Source organism: Danio rerio, chromosome 23 (assembly GCF_049306965.1).
Source record: "Danio rerio strain Tuebingen ecotype United States chromosome 23, GRCz12tu, whole genome shotgun sequence".
NCBI classification, from domain to species: domain Eukaryota; kingdom Metazoa; phylum Chordata; class Actinopteri; order Cypriniformes; family Danionidae; genus Danio; species Danio rerio.
Window position 1 is genome coordinate 26,939,477 of NC_133198.1, and position 18,542 is coordinate 26,958,018.

Genomic DNA, 18,542 nt, shown 5'->3' on the forward strand with positions numbered 1-18,542 from the left:
TAACCGTTCCTGAGCAGGAAGTGATAAATTATGGCCACGTGAATCTGTTTGCCTTTCTTTTCCTTTTGTCCGCCGACCTGAGTCAGTTAGAGCATAAATATTGCACCTACTGAAACTGATAAACATTCCAAGACACCATTTGATTGAACTTCATTGTGCCACTTGCACATTTATTTTTCGTAAACAAAATACATTTCATAGAATGTGATAAAATAAAATATACACACAAATGTACAAGTAAAAAATTTTGTAGTTTTTGTCTTTTCATCAAGTTGCCATCATATCATTGAAGTTTTGCGGGCAAAATACAGATGTTTCAACAGGAATCTACATAATCAGGATTCTTGTGTGAAGACAATAAAGTTCTCCATTCACATTTCCCTCACGTTTATGATAGTGATGTAATGACTATAGGCACAGATTTAGCAATGCTATAATGACCATGTTTAATTATCTGTGAAATCATTATTGGAAAGAAAATCAGCTGATTAAACACTGGTGTCATAAACTGGCCTCCACAGATTCAAGAACTGAACATTATAAAGGCAGTTTAATGGGACTATCTGGAAAGAGAAATAAATAAATAAAAGAGGGGAGGTGCGGAAAAAAAGCATGGATAACATCAGAACAGTCTTTTCATAAGAGTTTAAGAAGAGTGTGAAATGCTTCTGGCAGATATTTTGTTCTAAAAAACTTTGTGGGTTTTTTGTGCCCATATTTAGCATCCTTTCTGTTTGTATCCCAATGAAGAGATCAAAGCATAAAAATGGATCATCATTAAAACTTTGCTGAAACACCCCCAATCTGAGTGAACTAAGACTTCTGCACAATACTGTGGTTCACTGAGAAATAAATATTTGTAAGTTTCACCCCCAGTGGTTGAACTAGGTATTGCATTTTTGGATCCAAACAAGCGCAAGAGCAAGCCTAAACAATCGAGCCTAAAGGTTGATTTAAATCGTACAGAGACCCGAAAGGATTGTGATGGTGGGGGGTTGATCTTTGAGAGATATCGCAAAACATCTTTGAGAGGGAACGCAAAAACATATATATTTTCTAATCACAGGTTTTTTTTATCTCCCACCCATTTTTTTTTTCTCCCACTAAAGTTTTTTTCTTTCACCCATTTTTTTCCCCACCATCACGTCCCTTCCGGGTCTCCGTAAAATCATGTTCTAACTAAAAGTAACGGTACGCGATAGAAAGAATATTCTCCATATTAAATAAGTTTTTGTTCTAACCAACACCTTGAATTGATGTATTAGAAATGGTTTCTATTTCTTGCAGTTGAACAACGGGCAGTGATCACCTCAGGTACACCTCATGTGCTTTATTCAGTGTGAAATGCGAATAATGTGAATGCCATTTTACATGACATTAATTGCCATACTACTGAAAGCAGCAGCAGATAGTTCACCTCAGATCTTAAAAATAAAATAAACAGTTTGAAATTAAACTTTAGAACTGTGAATAATGCAAACCAACACATACTGTATCAGGGATTCAGCATGTACATTTAATAATGTTTAATATGTATTAATTACATTATAAACCTTATTCTGTGCTTCTGAATGGCTGTATTTAAATTTCTGTGGTGTTTCGTCTTATGCAAACAGCCAAATTGCTTGTTACTGCAAATCTCATCACATAGCCTGTTGTTAAGACACAGGGTTATAGTGTAACCTGCTCACTTAATGTTTATGTTTGTAATATTTATTCTTATTGCTAATTAATAACCTCATGTGGAACTCTGGATCTGCATCACATTTCAGAGTCTGCTACTGTCCACCGGAGGTGGCATTTATGAAATATGCTGTTTTTCAAACTGTTGATTAAAGGTTTAACTATTGTAAATTATGCAAAGTTTCTCCTTACAATACATTAATATGTTGATGTTAAGACCTTAATGTGTCATCAGGATCCACAGGTATTAATTCAATTTTGCCCATATGTGTTTTCTACTCTTGAAGGGCAAGTAGTTGTTCACTTGCATTTTGCAAATCACCAAGGACCATTTTGGATGGCATTAGGATGAGTAAATTAGGAGCAAATATTCATTTCTAACCGAACAATCCCTTTCAGGCCAGTACATGCTAGAGCAGTGGTTCTTAAACTTTTTTATCCAAATACCACCTCAGAAAAAAATTAAGTTTCTTCAAGTACCACCATAATTCCTATAAACTGAAAATGTAACAGACATCCACATCCACAATACAGTAGTTTAGTAGGCCTAATTAAGCAGGTAAAGCTCTGCACAGTTCAAAAACGTGGCAGATTAATTCTTACTATTATAATGAATATTTATTATGGCACTGTTCTTAAAAAGTAAAAATAAAACTGCTGTACTTAAATGTAAAGTATTATCCTATAATAGCCTATTCATTAAAACCTGCAAATGTTCCTTGAACCTCAGGCTATTTGTCATCCTATTCATATATAAACTCTTTTTGATAAATTTTGAAAAATATCTTGCATCTAGATATGACTTATTTGTATATCTGTGAAATCTAAACAATAACTTGTATTTTAAATAAATGAATTGGATTTACATATTAAAATTAGAATTTAGATCTGCCTACTGTGCATTAGAGTAGGCTTTGTGTGTCAGAAAAGCAAGTGATTAAATTATACCTGTTAACATTAGGATATAAAAATACGGAATATGCCCCCAACAACCATCACAATATAGGGAGGAAATTAGCTTCAAATGATAGAATACATAACAAACTTTAGTAAATTGAAAATAAAATAAAAGGTTTAGCCTATTAAAATCAATTGACTGATCACATCGATGTTATCGAACACATTAAATGGTTAAAAGTATGTACATTTTTACTTTAATTATTTAGTTATTCCTCCACATACCACTAGAAGAAAGCCTGTTTGAGAACCACTGCGCTAGACTGTCTGAACCAGCCCAGCAGAGATAACAACCAGGTTACAGTACCAGCACCACCAAAACACTGATCAGACCTGAAATGTCTGTTAACTTTGGTCGGCATCTGTCGATGAATTGCCCTTTATTAAACTTGTTTAATATAAATGTAGTTTTGATCATTGTAGGCTTACAGTCATCAGTCAGCTTTCTCATCTGCACTGGCTATAGATTTTGGCTCTTATTAAAATGTCCTATAAGATACTGATGCAGCTCTGCCGTCCTGCAGCTCACTCTAAATCTTTCATCACCCAACAGTCTTTGCAAGAATGGATGTAAACGGATACCAATCATCTTAATTTTGCAGTCTAACTTACAACAACATTGTGACTGTGGTTGTAGAAGCGGTAGTAGTAGACATATGCATGTTCTGGGGCGAGCAACGCAAGGAGCCCGTTGTGACGATGCACTGCAGGGGCCACAAAACAATCCCCAAAAGCAGCACCATGAGGAATATAAAAATTAGCAAACGTTTCCAGTCCATCATCCTTTCCATCAGACTGAGCCTCGGACGAGTCTGGGAAGAAGACACACCACTATGGCCACTAGCCCCAATATCCACACAAATGCAGAATGCTGGTACTCCTGGCATTTCTATTGGCCGTTGGTAACAGAGCCTCTCCCCGTCCAGCCATACAGGCTCTTCGTGCTGCTGGTGGATGGGCAGGCGACATAGAACCTCCTGGCTGGTGGTCAAAGCCGGCGGCCCCTTTTTTGGGATGGTGGTCGGTTGGCGGCAGAAGGGGCAGGGGATTTTTGAGTTTTGAGGGTCCATGGAGGTGGTCATGATCCGGGAAAGGCATTCAAGGCAGAATGTGTGGGTGCAGTCCAACTGTTTTGGCGTTTTGAAGACATTGTCGTAGGTGTTGAAGCAGATGGAGCACTCGGGATGAGAGCTCACCTTCTCCAGCTCTGTTTCCAGCGGGACCACCTGAGTGTGCCACACCATTGGACTCGGCTCCATCTCGCAGGAATATAGTCCTCCACTCCTCCACTGACTGCCTCACGTGGATTTACTGGAACATGAAAGACAAACACTTCAAAATCACCTTTAGGTTTATTCATAGGCTCTATAGAGAAAATCTAGGGCACAGGTTATGAAGTTAATATTTACAGCCAGTTGATTTATGTGTGCGGACAGTATTGAGAATACGCATTTGTATGGAAATTACTGTGCAAACAGAAATGTATGTAGAACAAGCTGAGCAAGAAAATAGGTCAACAGCATTTATTTGACTTTTTGCCCTTTAATCAAATGAACTCTGAGCTGGTCATCAGGTCTAAACAAAGTTCTACATAAGAGCTTGTACTGTTCATTCACTGTTACTGTACATATATAGTATTGACATTTTTGTTTTTTGTTTTAGACCAAAATAAATGTTTTTACTGATTATTGGTGGCATTTTAATTGATTTATTAACTGATTTTATTAGATTACGTTTTCTATTTTACCGTGGTTTCAGTAGTGGAAAGAGTGCTGAAACTGATACTTAAGTGAAAGTACCATTACTTGCTTAAAAATGTACTGCAAGTAGCAAAGTATCTGTTGTAAAAATTACTCAAAGTATGAGTGAAATGTAGAACATTCAAAAGTACAAAAAAATGCAGGGTTCCACATAATTCATTCATGTTGTCCCAATACAAATCGATTAAGTTAACTTAACACTTAACAAATTTCTGTGGATTGAACGTAAAAAAAATTAAGAAGTCCCAATAAAAACTCAAGAATGTTGTTTCAACTCATTTTAAATTAATAGTTTGAACAAGCATAAATAAATAAATGTGTGTGTGTGTGTGTGTGTGTGTGTGTGTGTGTGTGTGTGTGTGTATATATATATATATATATATATTTTTTTTTTTTTTTTTTTCCCTTTGGAGTGTAGTTAGTAATAAGTAATACACTGTAAAAAGCTGATGCATTTACATGTCATTTGTGGATGTGTGTAAACGTAACATTCTGTAGTGCTTTTAGTTATTGCCCAGCAGGCACACAATTTCATAAGACGTTAATATAAGGTTTGATTTAAGTTGTGATGTCAAGGGACCAAAATTCAATGTATTGTAAGCATATAAGGACAACAATATTTTTATGTCCAATAACAACATCAAATGATGTTGATATCTACAGTAGTTGATTTTAGGTTGTGTTAGAAAGTGGCCAAAATCCAACGTCGAGCCAACATCTCAAACCAATGTCATCTTGATACCAGAAATTGCCATTTATTCGTCATGTATAGCAACCAAAATCCAACGTCTGATAGACATCATAGTGGTAACGTCCACACAACGTCAAGCTGTAACATCATTAAACGTTGATATTTGGTTGATTTTAGGTTTGACGTGGGCGACGTTGAGTTCTGACGTCAACCCGATTTTCATTTCCAAACAAAATGCAACATCCCCATGACATTGGGGTATAACTTCAATCTGATGTCATGTTGGTGTCTTTTGCCTGCTGGGTGTTTAAGGCAATTTCGATCTTCATACAGTAAGCATCCGTCATTTTTCATTGGCAAAATGCATCTAAACAGTCTCTTAGTCAATGTGTGTAAAGGTTTGCTGCAATTATAAATTGCCCATGTCTTGAGGTATTTCATTATGATGCGATTTACCTCTTTACTTCTCTGTGAATCACACAAAGACAAGAAAAATAAAGTAGTGACTGCAGGTTTAAGGACAGTAGTGGAGTAAAAGTACTGATACAGCACTAAAAACTGAACTCAAGGGAAAGTAAAAGTACACACTTTTAAAACAACTTACTAAATTACAACTCCAGAGAAAACTACTCAATAGGTTATGTAGGTTCAGTAGGTTATGAATAAAATATGGTAATTCTTATGGTTTAATAACTATGGTTAATGCTTATGGTTTAATACCCCCCCCACAGGACCCCTCGGGAGGACCCCCACTTTCAGAACCAGTGCCCTAAAATACTAGTGTTAAAAGTTCTCACTCACTTTCCTTCTACCTAGTCCCTAATTTATCAGGGGTTGCCACAGTGGAATGAACCACCAATTATGGCAAAAGCACAGAAAAGGTAAAGTCATTGATCATTTGTGTCATGTTTATACAGTAGTTCCCCCTAAATGGCACTAAGCTCTAAAAACTGTAATCATAATCTATTTTTAAGGGTGTTCAGTAGTAAAGGTCAAGACCACATAAAAAAAATCCCCCGTGCTTACAATATTCATAAAACACAGGGTGCTTTGTTGTCCTTGTTTCTGCCAACGTCAGCAGCACTGTCCTTCAGAAACCCTTTCAGGCTCTCTAAAAGTCAACGCTCGACTGGTCCTGGCATTTGGAGACCAGAATAATTTCATCAGCAAGGTGACTCTACAGCCCATGATACAAACACTGAAGTATTTCTCGAAAACAACAGAGCTAAATAATACATGCATTTAATTCAGCCTGACTTTTAAGTGGTTTTGTGTCTGCACAGGTTGAGGCAGGGGTTCGGTTGAGAGCAGATGGCCTGTGTTTGTATGTGTGCATGTGTGTGTGCGCGTGTTTCTTTCTCCATCCCTGCTCTGCACAATGCTCCTGTTTGTTCTCCATTATATTGGTCTTTGGCATTCCTGGAGAACAGGCTGATGCCCAGGCAGCCAGTCTCTCAGCACTGCATGAAACCCTCTGACTCCAGAGCACCTGCGGTACGACTGCTGTTTTATCTGCTTTCACAATCTACGCCTCAACGCATGCCTGTTTGACCGCGGTTAGCGCACGAGTTCATGGTTATTCATTAACTCCGCTGCCTGTGTTGCTCAGTAAGTTCTTGACCTGGTTCTCCTTGCCCGTGTGCAGTAGAGCCTGCGCTTGAACTTACGCACGACACTCGGATCTGTTTGATAACGCGAGCCATTAGGGAAGATAAGGAGGGGTTTGAGAGTAGCTTTGCTAATTTGATTTAGGACAAACTGTTTTTAGTGCTGTACATAGTGTTGTCAGACTTAGCTGACTTTTCCAGCCCAAAAGCGCAAAACTCGCCAAAACGCACAAAAATGCTTAAAATATTAGATTAATGTTTTATTTAAATGTAATTTATTGAGATAGAAATTATTTCCCAGAGATGGGTTGCGGCTGGAAGGGCATCCGCTGCGTAAAAACTTGCTGGATAAGTTGGCGGTTCATTCTGCTGTGGCGACCCCGGATTAATAAAGGGACTAAGCCGACAAGAAAATGAATGAATGAAAGATAGAAATTAACCTAGTTACTGTCATAATGTTTAACCATACAGCAACCAACACCAGCAGTCACAGAACTGTGGAGTCAATCTAAGACCATATCTTGCAAAATAAAAGAAAGTTTTGCAAACAAAAAAAAAAGTATTGAGCAAACATAAATAAATAAATACAAATGTCCAAAAATCGCAACGTGAAAATGAATTTTTATCAAAATTTAAGAATTGCGAAGAGAAAATTAAGTTTTGAGAAATAAAGATGAAATTTGCAAACAAAAAACTGCAAATGAAAATTAAACTGCAAAAAAATAAAGTATTTGCAATTTAAAAAAATTATATATTGCAATGCACATTTTGATTTGAAAGCAAATCAAAATGAGGCAATGCTTAATGTTTTTTGTTTTTTTTTGCAAATATATATAGTTTTTATTGCAAATATTGTTTTTGCACTGTTTGATTTTTATTTGCAGTTCTAATTTTTGTTAGCAAATTTTATTTTTTATCAAAAATTAATTTTCGCCTTGCAATTTTTGGAGATTTGCAATTATTTATTTATTTTTGCTTTGTACTTTATTTTTTGTTTGCAAAACTTTGTTTTATTTTGCAAGTATGTGGCCCTAGATTGACTCCACACAGAACCATAACATAACCAGATCACATCGGAAAAACTACCCCCCTCTCACCCACACACTGCACTTAATATTGTGTCGATTATACTATTAGAGTATGTTTTACTTTCGAAACGGGTATAAATTCGTCCTATTTGGCGTTTTAAATTTCTTTGAACAATTGTTCTTTGAACAAAATGCATGTGTACGTGAAGGGAGGTCGGATTTGTTCTGGGGAGTCAGACTTTGATACAACTACTTTACCTCTTCTTGCGGGTGGGCCCACGCGGTTTGCGTTAAGCACTGGTCACTACTAACTGAATGGAGTTGGAGCACACAGTTGTGTTTTGTTGAATAAGTTGCCTATAAAGTTACGTTTCAAAGCTGCCTAAATTTTGTCAACTCACCTATGACATTTTTTACCTGCAAATTCAAAGCAAATCTACCCAATCTGGCAACACTGACTGTACACAAGTCTGAATGGGCTCTATGCACAGCTGAAGTTTTATTTATTTATTTAACTTATTTTTTTAAGGGTTTTCACCTTTATTAATAGGACAGTGGAGATTAGAGACAGTAAAGTGTGGGGAGTAGAGATAGGGGAAGGATCGGCAAAGGACCTTGAGCTGGCAATCGTTCTCGGGTCGCCACGAGCACCTCAGTGCTGTGTGTTGACGCTCTTACCACTAGGTTTTTGGCACTCAAGAAAACATTTTTGAACTCGTTCAAAGCCACAGCCATATCACCCTGCAGCCCAAGACCGGTTACTCACTAAAGCTAAGCAGGGCTGAGCCTGGTTAGTACCTGGATGGGAGACCACTAGGGAACACTAGGTAGCTGTTGGAAGTGGTGTTAGTGAGGCCAGCAGGGGGCGCTCAACCTGAGGTCTAAGTGAGTCCTAATGCCCCAGTAAAAGTGAAGGGGACACTACACTGTCAGTGGGCGCCGTCTTTCGGATGAGACATTAAACCGAGGTCCTGACTCTCTGTGGTCATTAAAAATCCCATGACACTTCTCGTGAAAGAGTAGGGGTGTAACCCCGGTGTCCTGGCCAAAGTCCCTCTATCGGCCAATACGATCATGGCCTCCCAATCATCCCCGTCCACTGAATTGGCTCTATCACTGTCTCTCCACTCCACCAATAGCTGGTGTGTGGTGAGCGCACTGGCGCCGTTGTCCTGTGGCAGCCGTTGCATCATCCAAGTGGATGCTGCACACTGGTGGTGGTGTGGAGAGACCCCCTCATGATTGTGAAGCGCTTTGGGTGTATGGCCATACACAATAAATGCGCTATATAAATACACATTACATTACATTACATTACATCACATTACTTAATTATAATCCGCTGAGACAACACAATTCTTGAGTTTTTCAATTTCATAGAATTTGAAATAGAATAATATTTCAAATAGAAATAGAATAGAATTTAATGCAGTGCTTCTTGTCAGATCTGAGACCCACTTCATATCACGTAACTAACAGGCAGTGAAAATCGCAGATTTTTAAAGAAATCAGATCTTAAATGTGACAATTTTGTAATAGAAAGCCCTTGAGCTGCCTGGCTGAAAATTAAATATCCATGTGCATATAGCCATAAACCATTTAAAGGATAGACCATCCAAAAATTATACCCTCAAACCTGTATGAGATTCTTTTGTTGATCTCTAACAAAAAGATGCTTTGAAGAATGTTCATGAATAAACATTGTTAATGGTATAGGTATTGACTTGTGTTGTAGGAACAAAACATGCTTTGGTTAGCTGTATATATGGTCACCAATATTCTTTCAAAGATCTTTTGTGTTCAGCAGATGAAAGAAACTCATACAAGTTTGGACAAGGTCAGTAAATGATGACAGAATTTCAGTTGTTGTTTTTTTCTTTGGTGATCTGTCCCTTTAAGTGCAGACAAATTGACAGCCCAGGGTTTGGTCTGTCCAAATTAATTTGCATATAAACGGCTGCAACATTCACATGTGTTTGGATTTCAGGAATTCAAAAACAGACGCTTCTTAAACCCATATGCATTTTGTTTGGTCAGGAGGCAGTTTGAAAAATTGTAAATAGGTCAACAAAAATAATATAAAAGTAATTAAAGTAGATGCAAAATATACTGATATCAGTTAGCAGTCAGTATGAGTGATTTTTCAAATAGGTCTATATCAAATGTCTATATTAAAAAAGCGGGCTGCTTTATGTCAGTTTAACAAAATATAAGTTCAATGTTAATTTAATTCAACTTAAAATGTAAGGCAAGCAGTACTTTTAACAGTGTACTCATGCACATGTCCCCATGTTTACATTTAGATTATTCATTCATTTATTCATTCATTCATTCATTTTCTATTCAGCTTACTCCCTTTATTAATCAGGGATCTCCACAGTGGAATGAACCGCCAACTTATCCAGCATATGTTTTACTCAGCGGATGCCCTTCCAGCTGGATTCCCCGGATTAATAAAAGGACGAAAAGAAAATGAATTAATGAGGAAATGATTTGGGTTGTTATAACCCAAATTCGGTCAAATGCGTGCATTGTTTGTTTGTTTGCTTCAAATTTTGGTTGTAACATGCATTTTTAGAGTGTAATATCTTAATATTGTGTTTTTTAAGTATATTTTTGTTACACTATAATTTGATGTTCCTCCTTAGACTATCTGTTAACTAACTACAACTACTGTATATCTTAACTATAGCAGTGTTAGAATATCAGTGATATAGATGTTATGTTATGGTTAGGGTCAGTATAAGTTCACATGCATTAACAAAGTTACTTACATTCAGTTGAAAATCTGTTTAAGGGGCAATCAAAACAACGTTTACCAAATTTAATCAACTCTATTTATGTTGTGTTTTGCAAACATTCGAACAGACCTCCAAGCGGGGTTCATATGGAAAACCTGGAAAAGTCATGGAATTTTGACATGGCATTTCATACAGGCCTGGAAAAGTTTTGGAAAAACAGAAAAACCCACACAATTTTGGAAAGGTCATGGAAAACAGATATCGGTATACTTGAATATAGTTTAATTACTTCTTTTCTGTCCTTGGCCAATCGCATACTCTCACATTATTAGTGCGGTGTAAGCATCTAAATCAATTTTACATAGATATAAATATAAATTGAACCTAAATAGATTGTTGCTTGTTGTACGATATGCTGTAATAATTTGGCGCATGCATTGTTTTTCTTTTACCATGCATATGTAGACATTGCATGAAACATTAGGTCATAAAAATTTATTTGAAAGTCTTGGATAAATCATGGAAAAGTCATGAAATTTTAGTAGAAGAAAATGTGTATGAAGCCTGTCCAAGTATAAGTGCTCCACTTGGACTTGCAGTAACTTCACCTTTATCATTTAGTTTTAATTTCCAATGAATAATTCAATCATTCTTATTATTTTTACACCTCCACAAATTGAAATACTAACTCTACTTTCTTCTCCAGCACATCTGGAGGTCGCTTTTTCAGATATTGCATGTCTTACTCTAGGCTTCTCCATCAAGATTACCATCACACAATAGGCAGTTAAAGTGAGAAACGTCTGTCCCTGTGGGTACTGAGTAAGCCATCCAGTTTTTCTTCAGTTGTGTTTACAAACGGCTGCCGCTCTGTAAATCAGCCCAAGTCTCAGCACACGTGGCAGACAAACAGAGCACATGTTCTTACCTGTTCCACTGATTCCTTATTTATCTTCTCATCACTTCTTCTGCCTAGGGACAGCAGTGGATTATCATGTGTGGAGCTGTCAGCAGTCCTCCTGATGGAGTAATGTCCTCTGTTAAAAGCAGAGCTGAACACACAGGTGAGCTCCTCCTCGGTGTCTCTCGTCCACTCTCACCTGCCTCTGTTTCTCCACTCTCTTTCAGCACTGGCTGTGGAAATGACACTGATAGGCAGGAACAATAACACGGCCTTGAGGGAGTGCCAGAGATGAGGGGGGAGGCGGAGGGTTGAGATGAAGAACAGCATATTCACAATATAACATTTCCATTCTTTTCATCTGCCCATCCTCCTTTTTTCTCTGTCTTTCAGCAGTCATTGACAAGCATGTTATAGTCCCTAAGGAAGTGCACTTTTTTGTGTTCAAACTTTCAGGAATACAAAAACTTGTTTGAAACTGAACATTGCAAGCAAGCAATGTTTGGGTTAACACTAATTAGTCATTTGTTTCTTTATTTCCAAAATTAAAGTGAGGTGGATAATGTCCATCGGGTACTAAAGTGAGGGAACAGAGCAAATCAAATTGTAAATATAAAATGTACAAGTATGGGGAACAATTTCTTAATTCAAGGGCACTTTGTGTGTGTGTATATATATATATATATATATATATATATATATATATATATATATATATATATATATATATATATATATATATATATATATATATATATATATATATATATATATATATATATCCACTGCAAACGTTATAACTACAGTTTTATGTGTTTTTCCATTATTTTACAGTTATGTATGAGCCAATCTCTGCTCTGTGGATTTTGCTTTTGGACATTTATTTAATAAAGCACTTTAATGGAGTATATGCACACCAACTTTTCATTTCAGTCAGCCAGCCCCAGGGCTTCCTGTGAATTGTCATCGCATACAAAATCGCCACATTTAAGATCTGATTTCTTTGAAGAAATATTCACTGGCTGGCTGAGATATGATATAAAGTGGGTATCAGACCAAACAAGAAGCACTGCATTCAATTGCATGTTTTTCCACGGCATGTCTTTAAAATATGGAAATTAATTTTACCCCAGTATTTTCAATTAAGTTTATACGCTAGGCTCTTGCTAATGACGGCGGTCTATCTTCTCTTTTATATAAAGTCTGTTGAAAAAATATAGAAATAAATCCATAAAATAACAGAAAAAGCACGTTATTGGTTTTTTGTAAAGTACTTTACTTTAAAAAAAGTATTTACTTTGTTACTTTATTAGTTGACTAAGTAGTTTTTTGTTCTTTAATTTGACACCAATACAGAAATATGCTACTTCAAAGTAGGCCTGCATGATTTTGGAACAATATGATATTTTATTTTTCTGTGATAAATATTGTGATATGAATACAGTTTCAGAAAATAGTTTGAATAGCTCTATTTGACGAGTAGTCTAACAGTATTCAGATACAGAAATTGAATAATCACAATGCAAAACAAAATGCTTTTCTTTGTTTTGAATTGAATCAAATTTTATTTGACAGGTTTTAGACAAACTGTACAAAAACATACGTATCCCATATATTTTGAGATACAGTGATCAGCATAACTGAGTACAGATCATTTTTAAAAAAAAATTATATTTTATCCATTTCTCAGTGAATATAGGCAATCTCTTTTGGTGCATTTAAAAACAGATTTATTAAACAGATATATTTATTAAAATAATATTTTAATCACCAGACATATTTAGAAATAGAAAGATAATACAATTAAATTCATTAAATTTGGATGTACTTGTTTTTGGACCAGTATGTTAGATTATTTTGTTAGATTTGGCTTCAGTACTGAACAATCTAATGTTTATGCACAAATATAAAATTGTATTGCTTTGTATTAAAAATCTAAATTCAAAAGAGAGATTTGTGAGGGGTGTACTTATATATACTGAGCAATGTGAAACCGTCAAGGATAAAAACACAATAAAGGCCTGGGCTTGTTTCCATTGTGGTCCTTGCTGTTAAAAAACAGTATGGCTGCAGTACCTCCACAAACAGGAACAAATTTATTCACTATACAATAACATACAAAAACCATCATCTCCCACCATGCAAACTAACTATCCTCATTAAACAACCTTCTTTTGATCCTCAAGTCTTTTATTTTCTTGATCGATTTTGATCATTTCCCAGTGAAGGGTTGCAGCTGGAAGGGAATCCGCTGCGTAAAACATGTGCTGGATAAGTTGGCGGTTCATTCCGCTGTGGTGACCCCAGATTAATAAAGGGACTAAGCCGAAAGAAAATGAATGAATGAATGATTTTGGTCATTTGTTTCACATGATTGTACTTGTATATAAAACATTATTTTCCTCACTACACTTCTAAATTTAAATAAACAAACATTAAAAATCCCAACCCCTAGTGCTATATGAATGCTGTTGCCTCACCATTTGAAAAAAGTTCACCAAATAACTAGAAACCACTTTATTAAACATTTTACGTATCATACCCACTTAAAAAAAAAAAAAAAACATACTCTTTTATTTTTGTCTTGTTTCTAGTCCAAATATCAATCAAATTCTTAAACCAAGTAAAAATTTTGTTTAGTTTTCACCATTAGAAAAAAAATTAAAAATTGCAATTACAATTCTGTAGCTCCTGGTCAACTATAATTCAGACTGGACATTGCATATCTTTGCAATGTGACTATTGCAGATGTGCACTTTGATGCTGATGCGATCAAAAAAGATTTTAAAAATGTGAAGAAAAGTCACTTTCAGCATCAAAAGAAAAGATCAAGGTCCCATAATGCAATTAAAAAAAACATAAATAAATGAGAAAACATTGAACCACAAAAACTACTAATTTACAGATATTACGTAGACCATGTGTGTGTGTGTGTGTGTGTGTGTGTGTGTGTGTGTGTGTGTGTGTGTGTGTGTGTGTGTGTGTGTGTGTGTGTGTACAACCTCATTATAATGACTTAATCTTATAAAGTTTTCTTTATTTGAAATGATTACTTGTGAGATTGTAATTGTAGCATTAACTAAACAGAGAAGGATAGAGTATTATTGACTTTTACAGTCATCCGCCACTGCACTTTTGCCAATATTGTGTTAAGGAAGTGATGTAAAAATTGATAATACATTGTTAAATGTAATTCTTTGGGTAAATCTCTTTTTATGACATTATGAGAAGCTGGAAATTGTCACAAAAATTCCTGCAACTTCTACTGGTTAAAGAGTAACTCCAAAACAAAGCAAAAATCAAATGTTAAGTTTATATTTTTACCACACAATAATCTACAATATCCACAATCAGGAAGCATTTGCAGGAAGTTAATAGAAAATGAGATGAAAATAATCAAATATAGACCAAAGATCTCTAAAAGAGCAAGCAATGCATCATCATTGTATACCGCAAGTCGATCTGTTGAGGAAGTAAACAGACAAAGCCAACAGAGTACTCGGAGTGAGCCAAATTGATGGTAATCTGCTCATCTACTATAACCTAATCCCCAATAGTCAATATGAAGTCGTGCACTCTGAGCTGCTTGTCATTCCTCTGCAGTTCATTCGGCAGGAATGTGGGGAATTTGTGGCCGATACTTGGCTCAACGTCTCACATGATCACACAACAATGTCTGCCCAATTACCTGTGAAACACTGATGGGGCTAAATAAAGGCTGTTCTGACTCCAGATCTGACTCCAGATCAGAACCCTTTTAACGGGAGAAAATCATTCTTTCACTGGAGTATTTGTACTAGTAAGATCACACCACTGAAACTAGCCCTCCAAAAGGTTTTAAATTCATGTCTTTGAAGGGGATTTTTAGTCGTTTGTTCAATTCTTAATTATATTTATTAAAACAAAAAAAAAGTTATTGTTCCTAAATAATGTGTATAAAAAAACTAATTCCATATATTAAAAACATGTATAACGGCTTGTATGTACACTCACCGGCCACTTTATTAAGTACACCTTACTAGAACTGTGTAGAACCCGCTTTTCCTTTCAGAACCACCTTAATCCTTCGTGGCATAGATTCAACAAGGTACTTGAAATATTCCTCAGAGATTTTGGTCCATATTGACATGAAAACATCACATAGTTGCTACAGATTTGTCGGCTGCACATCCATGATGACAATCTCCCATTCCACCACATCCCAAAGATGCTCTATTGGATTGAGTTCTGGTGACTGTGGAGGCCATTTGTGTACAGTGAACTCATTGTCATGTTCAAGTAACTAGTCTGAGATGATTTGCGCTTTATGATATGGCGCGTTATCGTGCTGGAAGTAGCCATCAGAAGATGGGTACACTCTGGTCCTAAAGGAATGGACATGGTCAGCAACAATACCCAGGTTGTGTGGTGTCAATTGGAACTAATGGTCCCAAAGTGTGCCAAGAAAATATCCCCCACACCATTACACCACCACCACCAGCCTGAACCATTGATACAAGGCAGGATGGATCCATGCTTTCATGTTGTTGAAACCAAATTCTGACCCTACCATCCAAATGTCACAGCAGAAATCGAGACTCATCAGACCAGGCAACATTTTACAAATCTTCTATTGTGCAATTTTGGTGAGCCTGTGTGAATTGTAGTCTCAGTTTCCTGTTCTTGGCTGACAGGAGTGGCACCTGGTGTGATCTTCTGCTGCTGCTTCCCATCTGCTTCAAGGTTGGATGTATTGTGCTTTCAGAGATGCTCTTCTGCATACTTTGAGTAGTTATTGGGGTTACTGTTGCCTTTCTATAAACTGAAACCAGTCTGGCTTTTCTCCTCTGACCTCTGGCATCAACAAGACATTGTGCCCACAGAACTGCCGCTTACTGGATATTTAATTTTTTTTTCTTGTTCGTGTCATTCTCAATTTCTAAAAAACTCAGACCAGCTGGCACCAACAACCATTTAACGTTCAAAATCACTTAAATCCCCTTTCTTCCCCATTCTGATGCTCAGTTTGAACTGCAGCTAGACCATGTCTACATGCCTGAATGCAGTGAGTTGCTGCCATGTGGCAAATTAGAAATTTGCATTAACCAGCAGTCGGACAAGTGTACCTAATAAAGTGGCTGGTGAGTGTATATTACATATAATGACATTTTAGTGGCTGTTTCCTGGAATGTGTTAAAAATGCCAGTTTTTAGTTTGTTGTTGTTTGCTCAGAAAAGGAATTTTACAAAACAATCTGTCTTACAAGGGGAAATTAAATTTAGAACATTTTTAATTTCTTTTAATAGTACATTAAAAAGCATTCAGCAAAACCCCTTATACTAATGAGGAGAAAATATCCTCTCCCAGTGACTAGTTTCACAACTATTGACCAAAATTAATTATAATTGTCAAATATTTCCCAGGGGTCCAAGGTTAAGCTTTCTGTTTCCTCAATAAGTTTCAGTGAATAAGATGAAAGTGTTACAGTATATGGAGCACACCTTCACCTGTGTCATTGGAATAGGCCTACATTACTGTTGGGAAAGGTGGAATACCAGTTGCTTATGTGTGTTTGAATTAGAAACGCTGGTAACGGCTGTCAGCCTCAAAACACCACACAAACGACACCTAATTCCAGCCGGCAATCAAGATTTCCGTTAAGATGCCCTTGATATCCTGACAGCGGAGGACAGGCACAACTGCTTTTGTCTTCAGTGTAAACCTACACAATGCTTCACCCTCGACGTGTGCAGACGAAGACCGATATAACCTTTCTAGGGTTAATTTGGTTCTGTGGATTTGCAATGCCTTGCGTTTCTGTTGAGATACAAGTATAAACGTGAACACACACAAACACAATTTAGTTGGATGACATCAAAAAGCTTTCATTAAAGTAGCTTATAGGGTCAAAGTTACAGTAGATGGCAAATGTTGGGTTTTTTATACAGTATGCACTTTGCACTTTCTTTTGTCTCATTGACAATTAAGCCATAAACGTTTGTTTACCTCAAGTTTGTGTTATCCAAAATGGTAAAATTTTATTTAAATGGGTGTTCATATGACAGCTTTCATGATATGATACGTCATGCATATGAATGAGATTAAATGCTTGCTTATGATAACTATTATTAAGTGTCTTTCGTTCAGTTATGCCCTATTAAAGGCAAAAATTACATTGTTTGAGATGCCTTTTGACATAAATCACAACCTATCTGTCAAGAAAACTTGACAACGAAAACAATCAAAACCACATAAAACATAAACCACATAAAATCTAATTAATTTAATAGAGTTATCATCATGTTGTGATTAAAAAGGTTTCATGACAGTATTATAAACACCCCTTAAAGGAAAATGTTGCCTTCTAAACTTTTCAATTTAGGATAAATACATGAACTTATTTTGTTCTATACATTTCAGCCAGTTAAATCCTATTGTATTTGAAAACACATTTTGAGGAATGCTTCGTAGTCAGGGCTTTTTTTAGACTTCTTCAAAAGGTCATAAATACTATTATGAAACCCCATAAGATAATTTCAGGTAAATTGTTCTTCTGGGTTAAGACATAATTTTAGCACCACATCAAATTTTTGGCCACTTTGTCATCGATATGTGGTATAAAGTGTAATGTATAGTAGAATTTTTTCTTGAGATCACGTTTTTTTTAAGGCTGCAAAACTAAACATTTATGTCATGAAGCTGTCGAAGGACATCGCAATTTGAAGGATCCTTGCAGGGCAGGCATCCTTCATCTCATGTCCTTCATTTTGAATAATGCATGAGGTGTACATTCTTTGGTCACCCATAATCATTTACACACCTTCCAGTTCATTCTCTCTTTCACACATGCACACACACAAATCATTAAGTAATTCAAAACAAAACAAAAATATTTTGAATATGAAGTTGTTACTGTATGGTTTTTGTTGTAAACCCCTGAAAGACAAAGCCCTTTAAACATAAGAGTAAAACCAGACACTGCTCTGACAGACAGATTCAAGCAACTCTCCAACCATCCCGCTAACAAAAATATAAGTATTTTAAGTTCATATTATGAAGTATATCTAAGTAATGCTCAAGAATATTGCAGTGAACATTTGAAGTGGATCATAAAAAGTTGTGTTTAATAGTTTTATCGCAATTTTGATAAAAGGTTTTGATCCACCTAAATTCTTAACTACTAAATCTAATGCTA

At 36.2% G+C, this 18,542-nt stretch overlaps 1 protein-coding gene across 2 annotated transcripts; it reads right to left on the reverse strand.

Moving 5' to 3' along the window:
- Positions 1-138: 138 nt before the first annotated feature.
- rnf223 (ring finger protein 223) lies at positions 139-11,568 on the reverse strand. 2 transcript variants are annotated; one of them, XR_012398505.1, is made up of 3 exons: positions 11,396-11,568; positions 1,783-3,951; positions 139-1,683 (listed from the first exon to the last, which is right to left on the reverse strand). XR_012398505.1 is itself a non-coding variant. In XM_005162206.6 (2 exons), exon 2 carries the CDS (start codon positions 3,897-3,899, stop codon positions 3,249-3,251), a length of 651 nt encoding a protein of 216 aa, XP_005162263.1. In that variant the 5' UTR covers positions 3,900-3,951; positions 11,396-11,568; the 3' UTR covers positions 139-3,248. The 2 variants fall into 2 exon arrangements, 1 of the variants encoding a protein (XP_005162263.1); XM_005162206.6 differs by having other exon boundaries at positions 139-3,951.
- Between the last annotated feature and the right edge of the window lie 6,974 nt (positions 11,569-18,542).